This window comes from Pipra filicauda, unplaced genomic scaffold (genome assembly GCF_003945595.2).
Source record: "Pipra filicauda isolate LSUMZ 115617 unplaced genomic scaffold, ASM394559v2 scaffold337_size785800_pilon, whole genome shotgun sequence".
Classification (NCBI taxonomy): Eukaryota; Metazoa; Chordata; class Aves; order Passeriformes; family Pipridae; genus Pipra; species Pipra filicauda.
In genome coordinates this window covers 292,141-306,453 of record NW_024104462.1, presented here as the reverse complement: position 1 = coordinate 306,453, position 14,313 = coordinate 292,141, and the positions used below count along the sequence as shown (strand labels likewise).

General features: G+C 50.7%; 1 protein-coding gene across 2 annotated transcripts in view; it reads left to right on the top strand.

Annotated features, from left to right (window-relative positions):
• The first annotated feature begins 885 nt into the window (after positions 1-885).
• The window catches only part of MYOCD (myocardin), a 35,137-nt gene continuing 21,709 nt past the window's right edge, over positions 886-14,313 (top strand). The window contains exons 1-2 of one of the 2 annotated variants that reach the window (XM_039384067.1): positions 886-994; positions 11,244-11,309. In XM_039384067.1, the coding sequence (XP_039240001.1) occupies positions 940-994; positions 11,244-11,309 (121 nt within the window). In that variant the 5' untranslated portion in view covers positions 886-939. Of the gene's footprint in view, positions 995-1,687; positions 1,757-11,243; positions 11,310-14,313 lie in introns of those variants that run through there. The other variant, XM_039384066.1, reaches the window with a different exon arrangement.

The following is a 14,313-nucleotide window of genomic DNA, read 5'->3' as shown; positions in this document are numbered from 1 at the left end:
ACCAGGCTCCCCAGGGCAGTGGGCACAGCCCCAAGGCTGCCAGAGCTCCAGGAGGGTTTGGCTGATCCTCTGGGGCACAGGGGGTGACTCTCGGGGATGGGCCTGTGCAGGGCCAGGGGTTGGACTCGATGATCCTTGTGGGTCCCCTCCAATTCCAGCATATCCTGGGATTCTGTGAAACACTGAGCCCCGCTGTGCGCACTCCCTGTGTGAGCCGGGACACAGCTCTGTGCGGGCGAGGGGCGGCAGCAGCCGGAGCCAGAGCTCCGTTTGCCGGGCAGCCGAGTCCTCTCTGACGGGAAGGGTGTCCAAGGTGGCACTCGCGGGGAAGGACCTTCACCCAGCCGTCCCCTCGCCCAGGACACTCGGGCTGAGCCCGGCCCTTCCCCCTGGGACACACAGCCCCGGAGCCGCCTGGCCGCCGCGGGGGGAGCGGAGGGGGCAGAGCCCGTCTCACACCGCGCTGCAAAGAGTTAAGCCCGGCTCTGTTGATATTTCCAGCGGCTCCCAAAGTCGGCTGAGACGGGGAGCGCCCGGATTGGCTGCGTACGGCCGGTAGTAATTAGTATCAGATATCAAACTTCTGTCTTTGCTAAGACCCTTTCCGATAGTCGCTGCTCCCCGCTAGACGATGACATCAGCCAGGACACCCAGCTGCTGGTAGTAAACTCCGGGCGGGAGGAGGCTCCCGCTGGCTCCACGTTAATTAGTTCAACACAGCACAAGGGGAGCAGTTGGTGTCTGTGGAGGGTCAGTGCTGGATGGGACCAAATCTTACAAAGCCACTTGCTGCTTCTTGCCAGCCGGCTGTAAAAGGACCCAAAGAGTCCAGGAGAGCTGGATGAATCCTGAGCACCAGCCACGGTCTGGTCGGCTTTTCCCTGTGGAGGAAGTTAATGGTTTAAGTGAGGGGCGTCTGGATCTGGTCCCTGAGTCACCATGACACTCCTGGGGTCTGAGCACTCTTTGCTGATTCGGAGCAAATTCAGATCAGGTAGGGAAAACCTTGAGATTTCTCTTAAACCTTCTCTCTCTGGGAAAGCCGTAGCCACAGACTGTTTTGCATTAAATGTTCGGAAGCAGCATGCGAGCAAAGATTCGAGGGGTTGTAGAGCTGTCACGGCTTTGCTCTTACAGAGACTGTTCCACAAGTGGAGAGACGCGTCTTCCTTCCTCTCTGTTGCTTTTTTCCTCCTGTTTTTTCATTGTCTTTGATTTATGTCTGTGTTTTTTTCTGGTAAAATTGCAGTTCCCAGTTCTCCTGCTCTGGCCCTGCTGCAAAAGATTTGGGCAGGAAGCCAAAAGGGCATCTGGGATAAACAACGTGCCTGCTGCCGTCCCTGTATTCCAGGTGCTCTGGCGGGTCTGTCTGTGACAGTCGCGGTGTGGACGGGCCGACACTGTCTCTGACAGGCAGGCAGCCGAGCTGGTTCCATTAGGTTGTGACTAATTGGAGAAAAATGAATTTGAAGAAATGCGTCATTTTTAGAAGTAAAAATAACAAATGGAACATGAAAAGTATTTAAAGTGACATCATCAGAGAAATAAAACCAGAGCCACACAATTGATTGCCACTCGCGGAGGGTTTGCAGTAAAACATGCCTCCGGCTCGTAAGTCCGGGGAAGCTCCGCTCAGGGGCTTCTCCGAGGACGCTCCGCGTGAGTGAAGGTGAGTGAAGGTGAACTATGGGACGGTCGCTTCTTGATCAGCCCCTCTGCTGGACGTTCATTCCTTTAGTCACTGGCTGTGTCTATAGTAAGTATGCTCTGTTTGGGAGTGGGTATCTTGACTTGTAGTTTTTTTAATAACATAACTGCAGTTTTAACAGAAATGTCAAAAAACGTTCTCGAGGTGCTTTCTCTGACCTTCTCAGAGGTGAAGATCTCCCTGGGAATATTATCTATGAGGATGTTCAGACAAATCAGCTGCACCCGCTCTGGCATGTCACCCACGCCGTGTGTGTTTTTGCCTCTTTCTGCATTGTAGATAATGAAATTGGAGATTTATGATACTGACAGGAGATATGAGTGGTGTTATCAGGATCTCTTAGATAGCTGGGTGGTCAACTTAAACTTTGTTTTCTCAGCAAATACAAAGTTGGCAGTTGGTTGAAAACCCCAGAGTGTGTGTGCAAACACAACTGTCCTAGTCTGGCTCAATTATACAAAGCTTGGGTCCAGGTCTTTGGTGTGGTTTCCATATCCCTCTGATCTTACATTTCATTAGATTAAGTCATTCCTTAAATTTTGTTGGTATATTATGGTACACTGCTGTTCATTTGAAAAAAAATCTCTGTCTGTAACAATTCCTCCAGCATGTACAAAGCAACACTGCCACCTCCCTGAGGAGCGGAGGATGGGCTGTGCATTGTCCCTGCATTCTTTTCAAATGAACCAGGGTTGTTTTTAAGGCTCATTTCTGGTTTATTTGTAAGCTGGCTTTATTATGGAACCAACAGTGGGCTCTCTAAACATATTTTTCAAATGATTCTCCAGGAAAAGTAAACTTTGTGGGTCTTTGCGTCCATAAATTCTCGTGCCTTTCAGCATTTCTAGGACAGTCAATTTGTGGAGCATTCTTATTCATGACTTATTCCCACAACTGCCTATTTATTTTGTTGGAGTTGGGCTTGCCAGAATCCCAAATGCATGTCTGCACCTCGCTGTCCCCACATCCAGGACCACTACAGGTGACATGGGACATGGCCACAGCACAGCTCTGGCTGTCGCAGTGTGTGAGACAGGGGAGGAGAGCAGGATGCTGAGGAACACAAATAAGTCAATAATGCTGCTTTCAGTTTGTGCTGGATTTTTAATAACATGGGGAATAGAGATGAAAAAGCTAACATTTAATGAAATGTCTTTTATGTTCAAAATCTCTATGGGACAGAGTTTTCTCTGGTGTCCCTGCTCCGTGTGCAGGCTTTGTCAGCTGTAAAGCCCCAAGGATGGCAGGAGGTGCAGAACTCTGATTTACCATCCTCCGTTTCCTCGGAAGAGGGATGAAAGTCTCAAACAACCCGTCACCCTGCCCCACACCATCCTGCATGGCTCAAGGGCTGTCACACAGGGCAGCAGCAGTTTCAGGGAGCTGTGTAGCTTGCAAAGAACTGGGAGGGATCAGCTCCCAAAATTCCAAGCCCCAAGGAGCCAGGCTTGACAATGCACCATCGCTTTGGAAGTGGTCTCGTGCAGGCAGGTGTGAGGCTGGTTTGGGAAGGATTAACTGTGCTCCATGACTCATGATGAGTCTGAATCCCTTTTGAAGGATTCCAGGACAATATTAATGAGGGCTGAAATAAATCTTAGTAACTAAACTTTTGCTCTCTCTCCATGCCCTGCACATGCTGAGCAGCTGAAAGAGCTATGTGAGTGTATTAAATAGTTCTAGAGATACATTACTTGTTTCTTCATCCCAGAATCCCTTTAATCTCTGTGTCATGCTTCAGGGAGAACATGGAGCAAGGAGGTGGCAACTAGAAGGTGGTGGGACGTAGGTGTGGCTCGAGCGTCGTCTCTCTGGTCTCTCGCTTCCGTCTGGCAGCATCAGTAGCAAGGAAAAGAAAGCTTGTCCAGGAAAGGCTGGTGTGGTGGTGGAAAAGCAGTGGCTTTTCACAGCGTGCCCAGCAATCCTCCCTGAAGTCCCATGGTGGTTTCTCCTCTTCTGGTCTCGCCAGTGGTCCAAGTGAAGGACCAGCAAAGCTCTGCCATGTGGAGAAACAGCAGCTACCCCAGTGCTGGGCACCAGGAACCACTCCAGAGGAGAGAGGGAAAAACACCTCCATGCTGCTGTCCTGCAGGGTCCCCTTCCCCTTCCTCAAGGATTTGTGTGCCTGTTTATTTTGTCTGTTTTGTCAAAGATAAATATTCTGATCTGAGGTCATCCTGACAAATTTTGCAGGAATGATGATTCTTCAAGTCTGCCATGCTATCCCATGTGCTCCAACTATCAATGGGATAAATCAACTAGGACGTCCAAGTGCTGTTCCAGAAACACATTTAACTCTTTCCAGAGACAATAATTTATGTGATTTTCTTTAAATACAAACCAGTTATTCTCCAGCAGCAGCATCAGACACAACAGACAAAACTGACAAATGCGAATCTAACCTTAACCCTTACCTTTTCTTACAGTGGTATGGAAAGAGCTTGCAAGGCCAATATCTGCCTAACCTCGGTGGTAGTTTAGATAATTGGTGAGAAGTGAAAGTCTGACACTATAAATAAGGCTCTGTATGGCTTGGCATGGGGTACCAAGGCCTAATTATGGACACATAGGGGTGGGGTTGCAGAAAAGCCTTGCCTGGCTCCATGAGGGAAAGGATTCATTCTTGCTCATAGGGCTTGAATGAAGCTGAGAGGGGAGAGGAATTCATTCTGTCTGCCTCTGGTGGCTAGAGTGATTTGGAACAAAATCAGCAGGTCAACAGAGGCAGAAGAGAGTTGGTCTTGGTAGGGTGTTAGGCCAGGCATTTTGGCCGGACCTTTATTTTTATTTTCCTGGTGTCCAAAGATAAAACATGAGCCTGTGTTTCCTCTCGGATTGTGAACTCGTGCAGGTCACTGTCAGTGTGTGTGTTCAAACCATGGCCTCGTTGTAACTGATGAGACTGTTTTGTGAAGTTTTTGTAGAACGCCGACTTTATGTAGATGGATTTGTGCTTGGTTTTGTTTTTCTGGCATCTTATACCTCAGTGTTTCAGTAGACAGTCACGTTTCTCAGGGTGTGTGTTGTAGCACAGATTGAAACTACCTCACTGTGCTTCAGGGGACATCTGTCTGGGCTGCTCAGGGTGTGCTGGAGGGAAGACTCCAAGGTGAGAGCCTGTTCTCAGGACCATGGTGAGATCAGGGTTGCACATCATGATGGAGAAAGCCCTCAGAGGGATTTCACAGCTGGTAGTGCCCATTTGGTGGTCTGGGCTCCTTGCTAGCTAGCTGTGGTCCTGTGTCTCTTCCAAGGCTCCTGAAGACCCAAACTTGGGGTTAGAAATGTGGTTCTGACCAATGTAGACAAGATTTTCAGGGCAATCCCCCAGATAACACACATATTTGTAGCACATCTGCCTGGGAGAAGGTAAAATGCTCCCACCTCTGAAGTGACAGCATAGGAAAAGATAAAGCAGCACCCACCTGGGAAAGGACAGACCAGGGCTTTCCATGGCTGTCCTGGCTGAGCAGTGCCATGTCCAGCTTCCTGAGGTTCATCTCTGCTCACATGGTTCCCATAGGGGCCGTGTTGTCAGAGGGTAACATGGGCCTGGAGACATGATCCTACAGAGAAATCCCGTGTGGCTGATGGCTGTCACCAGAGCACAGAGCCATGGAGGGGCTCAGGACAGAACCTGGCCAAGGTGTTTTGCAAAACAGCAGCTCCTGACAAACAAGTCCTGCGGTGCTCTGCTGGTGTCAGCACCCAGGAGGTTGGCTGGCTTGTCACCCAGCTCGGAGTGACTCCACGTTCACCCACGTCCAGCCCCCACATCAGGGATTTGATGCCAGCCTGCTGCCCAGTTGGAACAGAGCCCCCTGCTCCCAGCCCTGCCTGTGGGGCACCCTGCTGTGGATACTGCTCCTGCTCCTGACACAGCTGCAGAGGGAGACAGACACAGCCCTGAGAAGGCCACAAGCCACGTGACTGCACCGTGCAAGCATTCCAGCTGTGCTCCGGCCCTGCTGGGACCTTGGGACAGTCAAGGGACCCCATGGGGCAGCTGCTGTCCCCCACCATGCTCACACGATGCCTCAGACATTATATGTAAAGCCAATCTCAAAGCCTGCAGCAGTCCTGCCTTTGGAAGGAGGCTGGGTCCAAAACAGGACCAGGAGCTGGACTCGATGATCCCTGTGAGTCCCTTCCAACTCCAGATATTCTATGATTCCAGGGCTGTTTTCTGCCATCCAGTGTGTGTGAGCAGGGGCAAGTCACCAGGTTCCTCTGGGAACACACCGTGGCCGTGGACAAACCCGTGTTTCACATTTGCTCAGCTGCTGTTTGACAGGCAACAAAACTGCTGCTGTTGCAAACAGGAGTCCCTCCTCCCCGTTCCCAGTTTGTTGCCAACTCCCCCCTGGCCCCAACAGAGATGTCCCCATCCCGTGCCCCACCGATCTGCACTCGCCCTCCCCAAACCCCAGCTCTGAGCCACAGAGGGCAGGAATGAGCTGCTGGGGTGGCTGGCAGAGGGGACAGTGACTTGCTGCTGCTTTTTTAGTGGCAGTGTCAGCTTCAGCTGTTTGTCAGACTGCTGACTCCCAACACGGTCGTGCACTTGGGTCCAGCTGGCATAAGGTGGTGCCTCTGCCAGTCCCCAGAGGCACTGACTGGTGCAGCACAAAGTGGAGGGAGCAGAAGGTAACTGCCCCACTATGACTTCTGGCAGCAGCAGTGACTCATTTCGGATGAGAGAACAGCAATTGCACTGATTGTGAACATGGTTCCCAATCAGAGCAAAGGTGCTGGTGCAGCCTGGGCAGGGAGGAAACCAGCAATAAAAATAGATGTGGTACTTGGGGGTATGGTTTAGTGGTGGGCTTGACAGTGCTGAGTTAAAGGCTGGACTGGATGATCTTAAAAGTCTTTTCCAACTAAACAATTCTGTGATTCTGTGAATTATTGGAATTTCACTTGAAACTACATAAGAAAACTGGAAAAAGCTGAAGCAGTAGGGACTGTGCCTCAGTCAGCCCCACTGCCAGAGGGTCCATCAGAGAAAGGGGCAGATTCTGGGTCAGAAGTCAAGAAGCAGCAATAGATCTGCATCTGCCCACCTGGGCAGCTTGACTCAGCTGCAAGAACAAGCTGAATGCTGAGACGGCCTTGTGCCTTGTGAGTTTCCAGAGAACCTGCTCTGGCCACTACGCAAGTGTTGGTGGGAAGAGACAGGCTCTGATCCATCCTCCTTCTTGGAAACAGACTGTCCCCAACACTAGGTCAAGTCAGCCATGGCTTTGCCTGCCTGTCCTAGTCCTGAACCCTGCCAGGAGGGCACTCCCCTCTCTTCTCGTGCTGCTCAGCCCCCTGTGCTGCTAAAGCCAATTCTCCAAGCAGAGGATGGTGGTAGGAGTGCTCTGGCAATACCCCAGTGTGGGAGATGCTCTGGTGCAGGGGATAAAAGTCCCAGCCCACCCTGACTGTCTGCTGAGCACTGGTCTCAAAGCACCCTCAGAGACTGAAGTAGATGGCCAGACCTGCCTACTCCTGGGGTGGAGAGAAGATTTGAACATGTCTTTTCTGTGCATCACTAGGCCAGGCAAGGCCGAAGCTGTCCTCTTAGCTTCCTAAACCTCTGAGTTCAGGTCCTAGAGAGGAAGATGACTCACGACTGCAAGTCACGGGCAGTGCTCAGAGCTTGGGTCACCAGAGGCAGCTGTGACTGACAGCAGGAGGTCTTGTGTGCACCAATGACACAGCCTCACTGCAGAGGACATTTCTGAAAACTGTTTTCAGTTAAGGGACTTGGTGCTGGCATAGAAGGGAGGAGCAGTGTTTTCTAACAGAAGAAGTTCACGAGCGAAATCACTGGAATATGTCCAACATGTCTCACATCATCCAGGGAGGATTTCTCATCATGGGGTACCACAGGAGGGAGCAGGGTTGCTGAAAGAAAGGCTTTCTCTCAGCTGGTGGCAGCTGGTGGTGTCAGCACAGCTTGGTACCACAGGACCAATGTGTTTGGCTGCCCCCTGGCTGGTACAGCCATTCAAGCTGGTGCAGTCAGGCAACAAGGATGCTGGGGGTGTGGGGCCAAGATTGTCTCTTCAGTGCTCCAGCCACCATTCTTTGTATCATAAATGTTCTTCTAAAGTGTTAGCAAAAGCAATTCTCTTGAAAAGTAATAATATTCATGAAAAATTAATTCCTGTACATCGAGAGTGGTGGCACTCGGAGCTCAGGACTCAGGAGCTCAGCAAAGGAAGAGGACAGAAATGCAGCTGGTGAGACACAGCCTCAACAGATTCCAAGGAAAGGGGCAGCTAAGTGGTGGTGGTTTGTATGGTGCCAGGGGCTCCTCTAACCCTGTTTTTAAGCACTGTTGGTTGTAAGGGAAAGGTGCAAACCCTGAGCTGGCATCTGCCAAGCTGCAACACTTGCCTCAGAGGCTGCTTTGCCTCTTGCTGCAGGGATGTTCAGCATTATTGTCTGACACTGTCCACTACATTTCTTCAGGTGGTTTGCAACACGCTTTGGAAGTTCACAGAGATATTTATGGGAGTCAAGTTATGTATCCATGCATAAGGAAATACAGATTTGGGTGAATATTTGGTGGCTGAAATAACTGTTTCAACAGTCGAGCTTGTGCTGCTCCTGGAAATGGCCAGCACTTGCACTCGCCTGTCCTCACATTTTTTGACAGCGTGCCCTGAACAAACATGGCTGGATAAACTTTTCCTCCTTGCTCTGTGGCTTAAGAATGGGCCAAACTTAAGGAAGTTTGTAAGCTCAGCATGGTCCACAATGAAGTCTGTGCCTCAGGGAGGTTGCATGACCTGCCAGGGAAGAGCTCAGCTCCCACACTCGGAGCAGTCAGTGGCATTGCTGGGTCACAACCTTTTTGCCTGTCAGCATGAAAACCAAATTGGAGACTTTTTCTCCTTGCACAAAATTATCATTAAATAATCCCTGATCCCCTCTGTGATGGTCTACCTGCAGTGCTCAGTGTAGGAGGCAAAGGAGAGGCTGTCAGCTGGAGCATGAGCCATCTGCAGCAGGAGGGGATCCCCTGGACTGTGCCCCGCTCTCTGGAAGGCCATGGGATCTAAGAAATCTGTGTTCCCAAGTGCTGCTCCTGCAGACAAGTAGAGGGAGAGCTATGGCAGTGAAACATGCATGTTTTCAAAACTTCTTGCATCACGGCAGATGATGAATCTTATACCCACTACACTGGAACTCATCGTCACCTTCCAGGATATGCTCCAAGGGAATTTGTACCATCTCCTTTTTATCCTCACTGGCCTGGCTGACAGCTGACTGCTCCCTGAGACTGGCAAATTATTTGTTTGCTGGGAAGGGCTATGAAATAATCAGAAGCAGCAGGGAATGTGGACCTTGAATAACCAGTTATCTGACTGTTAGAATCCCCCTGCCAATGTGGATGTGGAACAACCCTTGGTCTGGCCGTGTTGGAAGTCACAGTGAAACAGTGCAAATAATTTGGCACACGTGGGAGCTGTGAAGGGAAGTGATGGAGCATCCTCACTCAGGATATTTTACAGCTAGATGGGGAGGCTGCTGTGTCCTTGGCAGGGTGGTGTATGTGACTCCGGAAGGCTTTGCTGTCTCTGATCCCAGTTGGTGATGTGATGTTGTGTGTAAATTGCCTCAGTTGAAGGCAAGGGACTCTAATGCCCAGGACACTGGACCAGGACTAGGAGAGCAGAGAACCATTCTTGGGTGAGCAACAAATCTGTTTTTATTCTTGGACAGTCTCTGACCTCCCTTAGCTCACCTATTCCATAAAGATCCATCTCTTCCTCTGGGAAAGGGCCAAGTTCTTGCACAGCTCTTCAGCATCGTAAGCAGTCACAGAGAAGGTTCTGCACACAGAAACTGAGGTACAGCTCACCCCGTGTAAGATACCTGCCACAAGCTGGTTACCTTTTAACTGCCTCTACAGTCCAGGAGGAAAGATGGGCATTCCCAAGGCATGGACTGTGTTATTTGGTTTTGAGGGCCCTTGAGGTGTTTGACCTTCTGCAAAGGGGGTGCAGATAACAGGGTCCAGTGTAGGTACCAGAGTGTGAGGGTCTAGATCTGTGTCCATGGGCAGAACCAGCACCGACTGGGTGTGGTTCCATGGGGCAATGGAGGGCTACAGACTCTCCTGGCAGCAAGGTTTGCCAGTGACTTAGAGCCACCAGCTTCACCCTGGCCTAAGCAGAGCAGCACACACACAGACTTTACAAAATACTGAAGGCTACATTTTTTCCTCACGACAAGAATTTATCTTTGGTGTCCTAAGAAGTGCTGGAATTTGACAGGAGATCATTGTCCCACACGAGGCTTTCACTAAACATTTGCCTTGAATGCGAGATATGGTTTGTACAGAAGACGTGGAAAAGTCACAAGAAATGGCATCGCAGGGAGCCTCATGCTCTGGGCACTGCTCTGGAAGGGATTATTATTGAGCTCCATCCCATGTCCCAGGGAAGCTGTGTTGGTGACATGAGCTGTTGGCAGAGCTCAGCAGGTTGCTCCCAAGGACAAAAAGGCTATTCTTGCCTTTCTTCTCCTTCCAACGCTGGGTCATTCCGGGCAGCTGAGGGGAGGCAGTCTGGGGCTGTGCTGGTGGGCAGGGGATGTGTGTGCAGTCGTTTTGTGACTGCTGGAAGGCGTATGTCCTCATGGCAAGCTGTACTGAGCTTCCAGCAGGAAAGAATGGAAGTAAGTTTTATGTTCTACCTTGTGATACAGGTGTCTTCTTGAAGACAAATTTGCAAAACCAAAGGTGTAGGAGTCAAAGTCCAGGCATGGCTACCTGAGAGATGGGATGAACTAACCTGTGCAGCCCTGGGCCATGCAGAGGTTTGCAGCCTTGCATGAGGCAGGCAGCAGGTGTGTGGTGGGCTGTGATTACATACTGCAGATATTGAGAGGTGCTTCTTTGTTGGATGCCTAATTGATGCTCTGTAGCTCAGGCCATGGCACTCACTGGGGTCATTCCCATCTGTCAGCGCATTGCTCCTAAACAGGAGTTATATGGGAGATTTGAGGTCCTTGGAGCAGTGGGTTCACAGAGATGGCACTATTTGCTCCTCACCACATTATGTGCATCCCCTTGGTACAGTAAGCATATCTGCATGCCCCTTGCAGGGTTGGAAATGTGCTGTCAGGCCCTCAGAAGGGTGGTGGAGTTGGAAAGCTCTACTCAACCCACAGTGATGGGACGAGGGAGAACCTCCCAGCTGCAGAGTGCAGAGCTCAGCAACTATTTGAGCTGAAGCCAGGGTCACCTGAGGCCACTATTCCAGGTGCCAGGCAGGGCTCAGCCTGTCCCAGGCACCAGGGCAGAGCAGCCCGGCCCTGCCCACTGGTGCAGAAGGGAGGACTTGGGTGGGTGCGGGCTCTCAGCTCCTCCCTGGCAGACCCCTTGGCTTGGAGCACTCTGTTCACAAGGCTGGTCCAGCAGCAGCAGGGATCAGGGCCAGACCTCAGTGCCACACACAGACACACCCCCCCACACGCTCTGTATCGGCATCTCAGCACAGTCCTGCACCTTTCCCTGACACTCTCTCTCTCACAGTTTTACAGCTACGGCTCCAGCAGAGAAGGACCCGTGAGCAGCTGGCAGACCAAGGCATCATGCCACGTGAGTATCTTCTGCCTTTTCCACCCACTCCTGGCTCAGAGGGGCTCTGCTCATCCTGGGCACTGCTGGGACACTGTGTGGCACCAGCTGCCTGCTCAGACCCACAGAGCTCAGAGCAAAGTACTCCCAGGGGAACTTTGCTCCCTGCCCTGCAAAAATATGATGGTCCCTGGTGCTGTACAGAGGTGCTCAGCATTTATCACACAGACTGTAATGCCCCTGCTCAAACTGAAGTCAGGAGAGATGTTTACCTTCCACCATCCAAAAGTTCAGCTGCAGAGTTCCCTGTCCCAGGGGTCACTGTAGCAGGACAAACAGAAGACTCACAAAGCTCTTCACGTAGGCAAGGGCAGGGAATCTCCTGTCCCCCTGTAAAAGCCAGGAACCTCTGTGGCAGGACAAGGAAGAGGTAGAGAGGGCCCATTCCAGAGGCTGTGGAGGGAGGCAGCCACAGGCAACTGCCTTGGCCCCAGAGCGGAAATGCAATCCCTGGAGGATTGAGATATATCCAGATCCGTGTCTGTGCCCAGCCAGGACCCCACAGGGCAGGGCTATCAGGGTACACCTGAGGCCAGTGAAACCCCACCTGGGCTGGTTGTGGCACAGTGACAAATGTGTTCCCTCTCTGACTTCACTCACCCCTGCTCACCTGGCACTCGAGCCTGAGGGACAAGCTCCAGGACAGCATTATCCTGCAGTCAGGCAGCATCAGAAAGTCAGTTGCTGGGGCCCAAAAAGTCAGTGAATGAAAACAATCCCTTCTGCACCTGCAGGTGCATCATGAAACCTGTAGCACCACTGGAGAAAGGATGTTGGGAGCTCAGCCCTGCTCGGTGGAATACTCTATCCTGACCTAGCTCAGGCTCCACGTGCATATCTGTGGTTACCTGGGACCCAGGTAGAGGATCCTTTCTGTCTCATCAAGGACCCCTTGGGTTCACTGCTAAGATCACAATTTTCCAAATGCTGTGTCACTTCTGTCTCTTCTGGTTGACCTTGAAGACTGTGATGCAGCTCTTGCCTCAAGAGCATGGCTCTGGCACTGCTTGCTGCACCCTGCCCACCTGAACGATTGTGCCAAGGTAGCCAGCAACAGTCACCTGCTCAGGACATTATTGTCAGCATCAAGCACTAAGAAAACTTGACCAAGATGACAAAATCATGACTGCCAAAATGATAAATGGCTTTAAGACTGATAAATGCACGTTCTTTCCATTTTTCACCTGTTTATTTGTTTAAACATTCAGATTTTATGCTACCTGCCACAAAAGGGCAAGCACTTTAATCCCAAGACTCCAGGAGCTAAAGCTTTAAACAAAATACTGTGACATTTGTTAGAGGACTGCAAGAACCAGGAATACAGTCCATGGCCAAAAATATGTCTAACATCTCCGAAATTGCAAAGTCCACTCTGTAAAGGTGCAGACACATGGACAAGGTGCAGGACAGCTCATTGGACACTCACAGAGCAGCAGTGCCTACTGAGAGGTTTGCACACCTGGCACTGCTCTGCAGGGCTGAGCTGGCACACGTGGCACCCAACAGCTTGAACCTTACACATTGCAGATCACTTATTAAGCCAAATTTATCTGATGGCAACTGAAGTGTATTGTCCTGTTACTTACAGCTTCTTTGCACTCCCAACTTCTAGGCTGAGATTTTGCAGTCTGGTTTCTGTCCAAGAAGACCGTTTTGGGAAACTTGAGCATAGTTCACTCACTGAAAGTAATAGAAGAAAAGGCACTTTTGCCATTATAAAAACAAACATGCAGAATTTTACTGCTGCATTTGACCTCAGGAGGAAGTGTCAGATGTTAGCATTTAATACATGGGAGCCCCAGCCAGCTTCCCCATGGCTTAGGCATGTGCAGTCATTCCTCATGAAAAACAAGTCTTTGTTAACCTTATCTTCCCACACCCTGTTGGCTCTGAGGACCATCAGGTGAGATTGGCTCCAGGAGGTGCACTAGGACAGGATCTCAGTTCACAGCTATTGCAGGAGGTCAAGAAATGAGCCCATATGGCTGTAACACACAGGGGTTGAAAATCTTCTGGAAAGAGAAAAGAGAATCTCTTCTGGAAAAAGTAAAGATGGGCATGGCTGGTCTCCATGGTGAGAGGCAGGTTTGGGCCCACACTTGGAGCATGCACGTGGCACAGCAGATTCTGCACAAGATGCTCCTGATGCGTACCAGTGCAGACGAGAGCAGAGCCCGTCCCATTCCTCAGCCTCACTGAGTAGGAAGTTTCCAGTTCTCGCACCAGCACATGCAGATTTATTGTCCCAGTGAAACTGCTGCAGAGCCAGCAAAAGCATTTTGAATCAAGAGTATGCAGGGTCACTTGCAGAAAGGCAGCTATAGGGTTGAGCATGGATAAACCCTCTCCCTAGACCTGCCCAGACACCTGCCCTGGGCCAGATCCTGCTCACCTGCCTAGAAGGAGGAGGAGGCAGATTGCAGGATCAAGGATTCCTCAAGACAAGGTTCCCCTGACTGTGATGGAATGCAAAAATAGGTGCTCTTGAAGACCCTCCTGCTGTACACAGCCACCACCTCATCCTCTCGCTGAAACCTCAGAGCCACAGTCCCACGGTTATAGACCCCTCATGCAGCAGCTCTGCCCTGGTGCCTCCAGACCCTCAGCCATTTCGTGCTGAGATGTCATCCCCTGAACAATCAGTACCATGTCTTTATTTGTTTTGCAGACTAATACAAGCTGCAGCATCCAGATAATTCCTCCAAAAATCTTGATAAATTACTGAGCTTTGCAGCATTTTCCTCTGGAATAGCATGGTGCTTGGTCAGTGCCTGTAGCACGGTGCCAGCATCAGTACTGCACAGTGAGCAGGGTTGGGAAAGTCATCTCTCTTGCTAACTTCATTTCTCCTGTGCACTATTTGATCTTGCTTCTGATCAAACCAGCTGTCGCCAGTGCTTGTGGCTGCTCACCAGAGCATGACACAGCAACGCTTTTCTGTCCGTCTGCTTTCCAAATGTCAGGA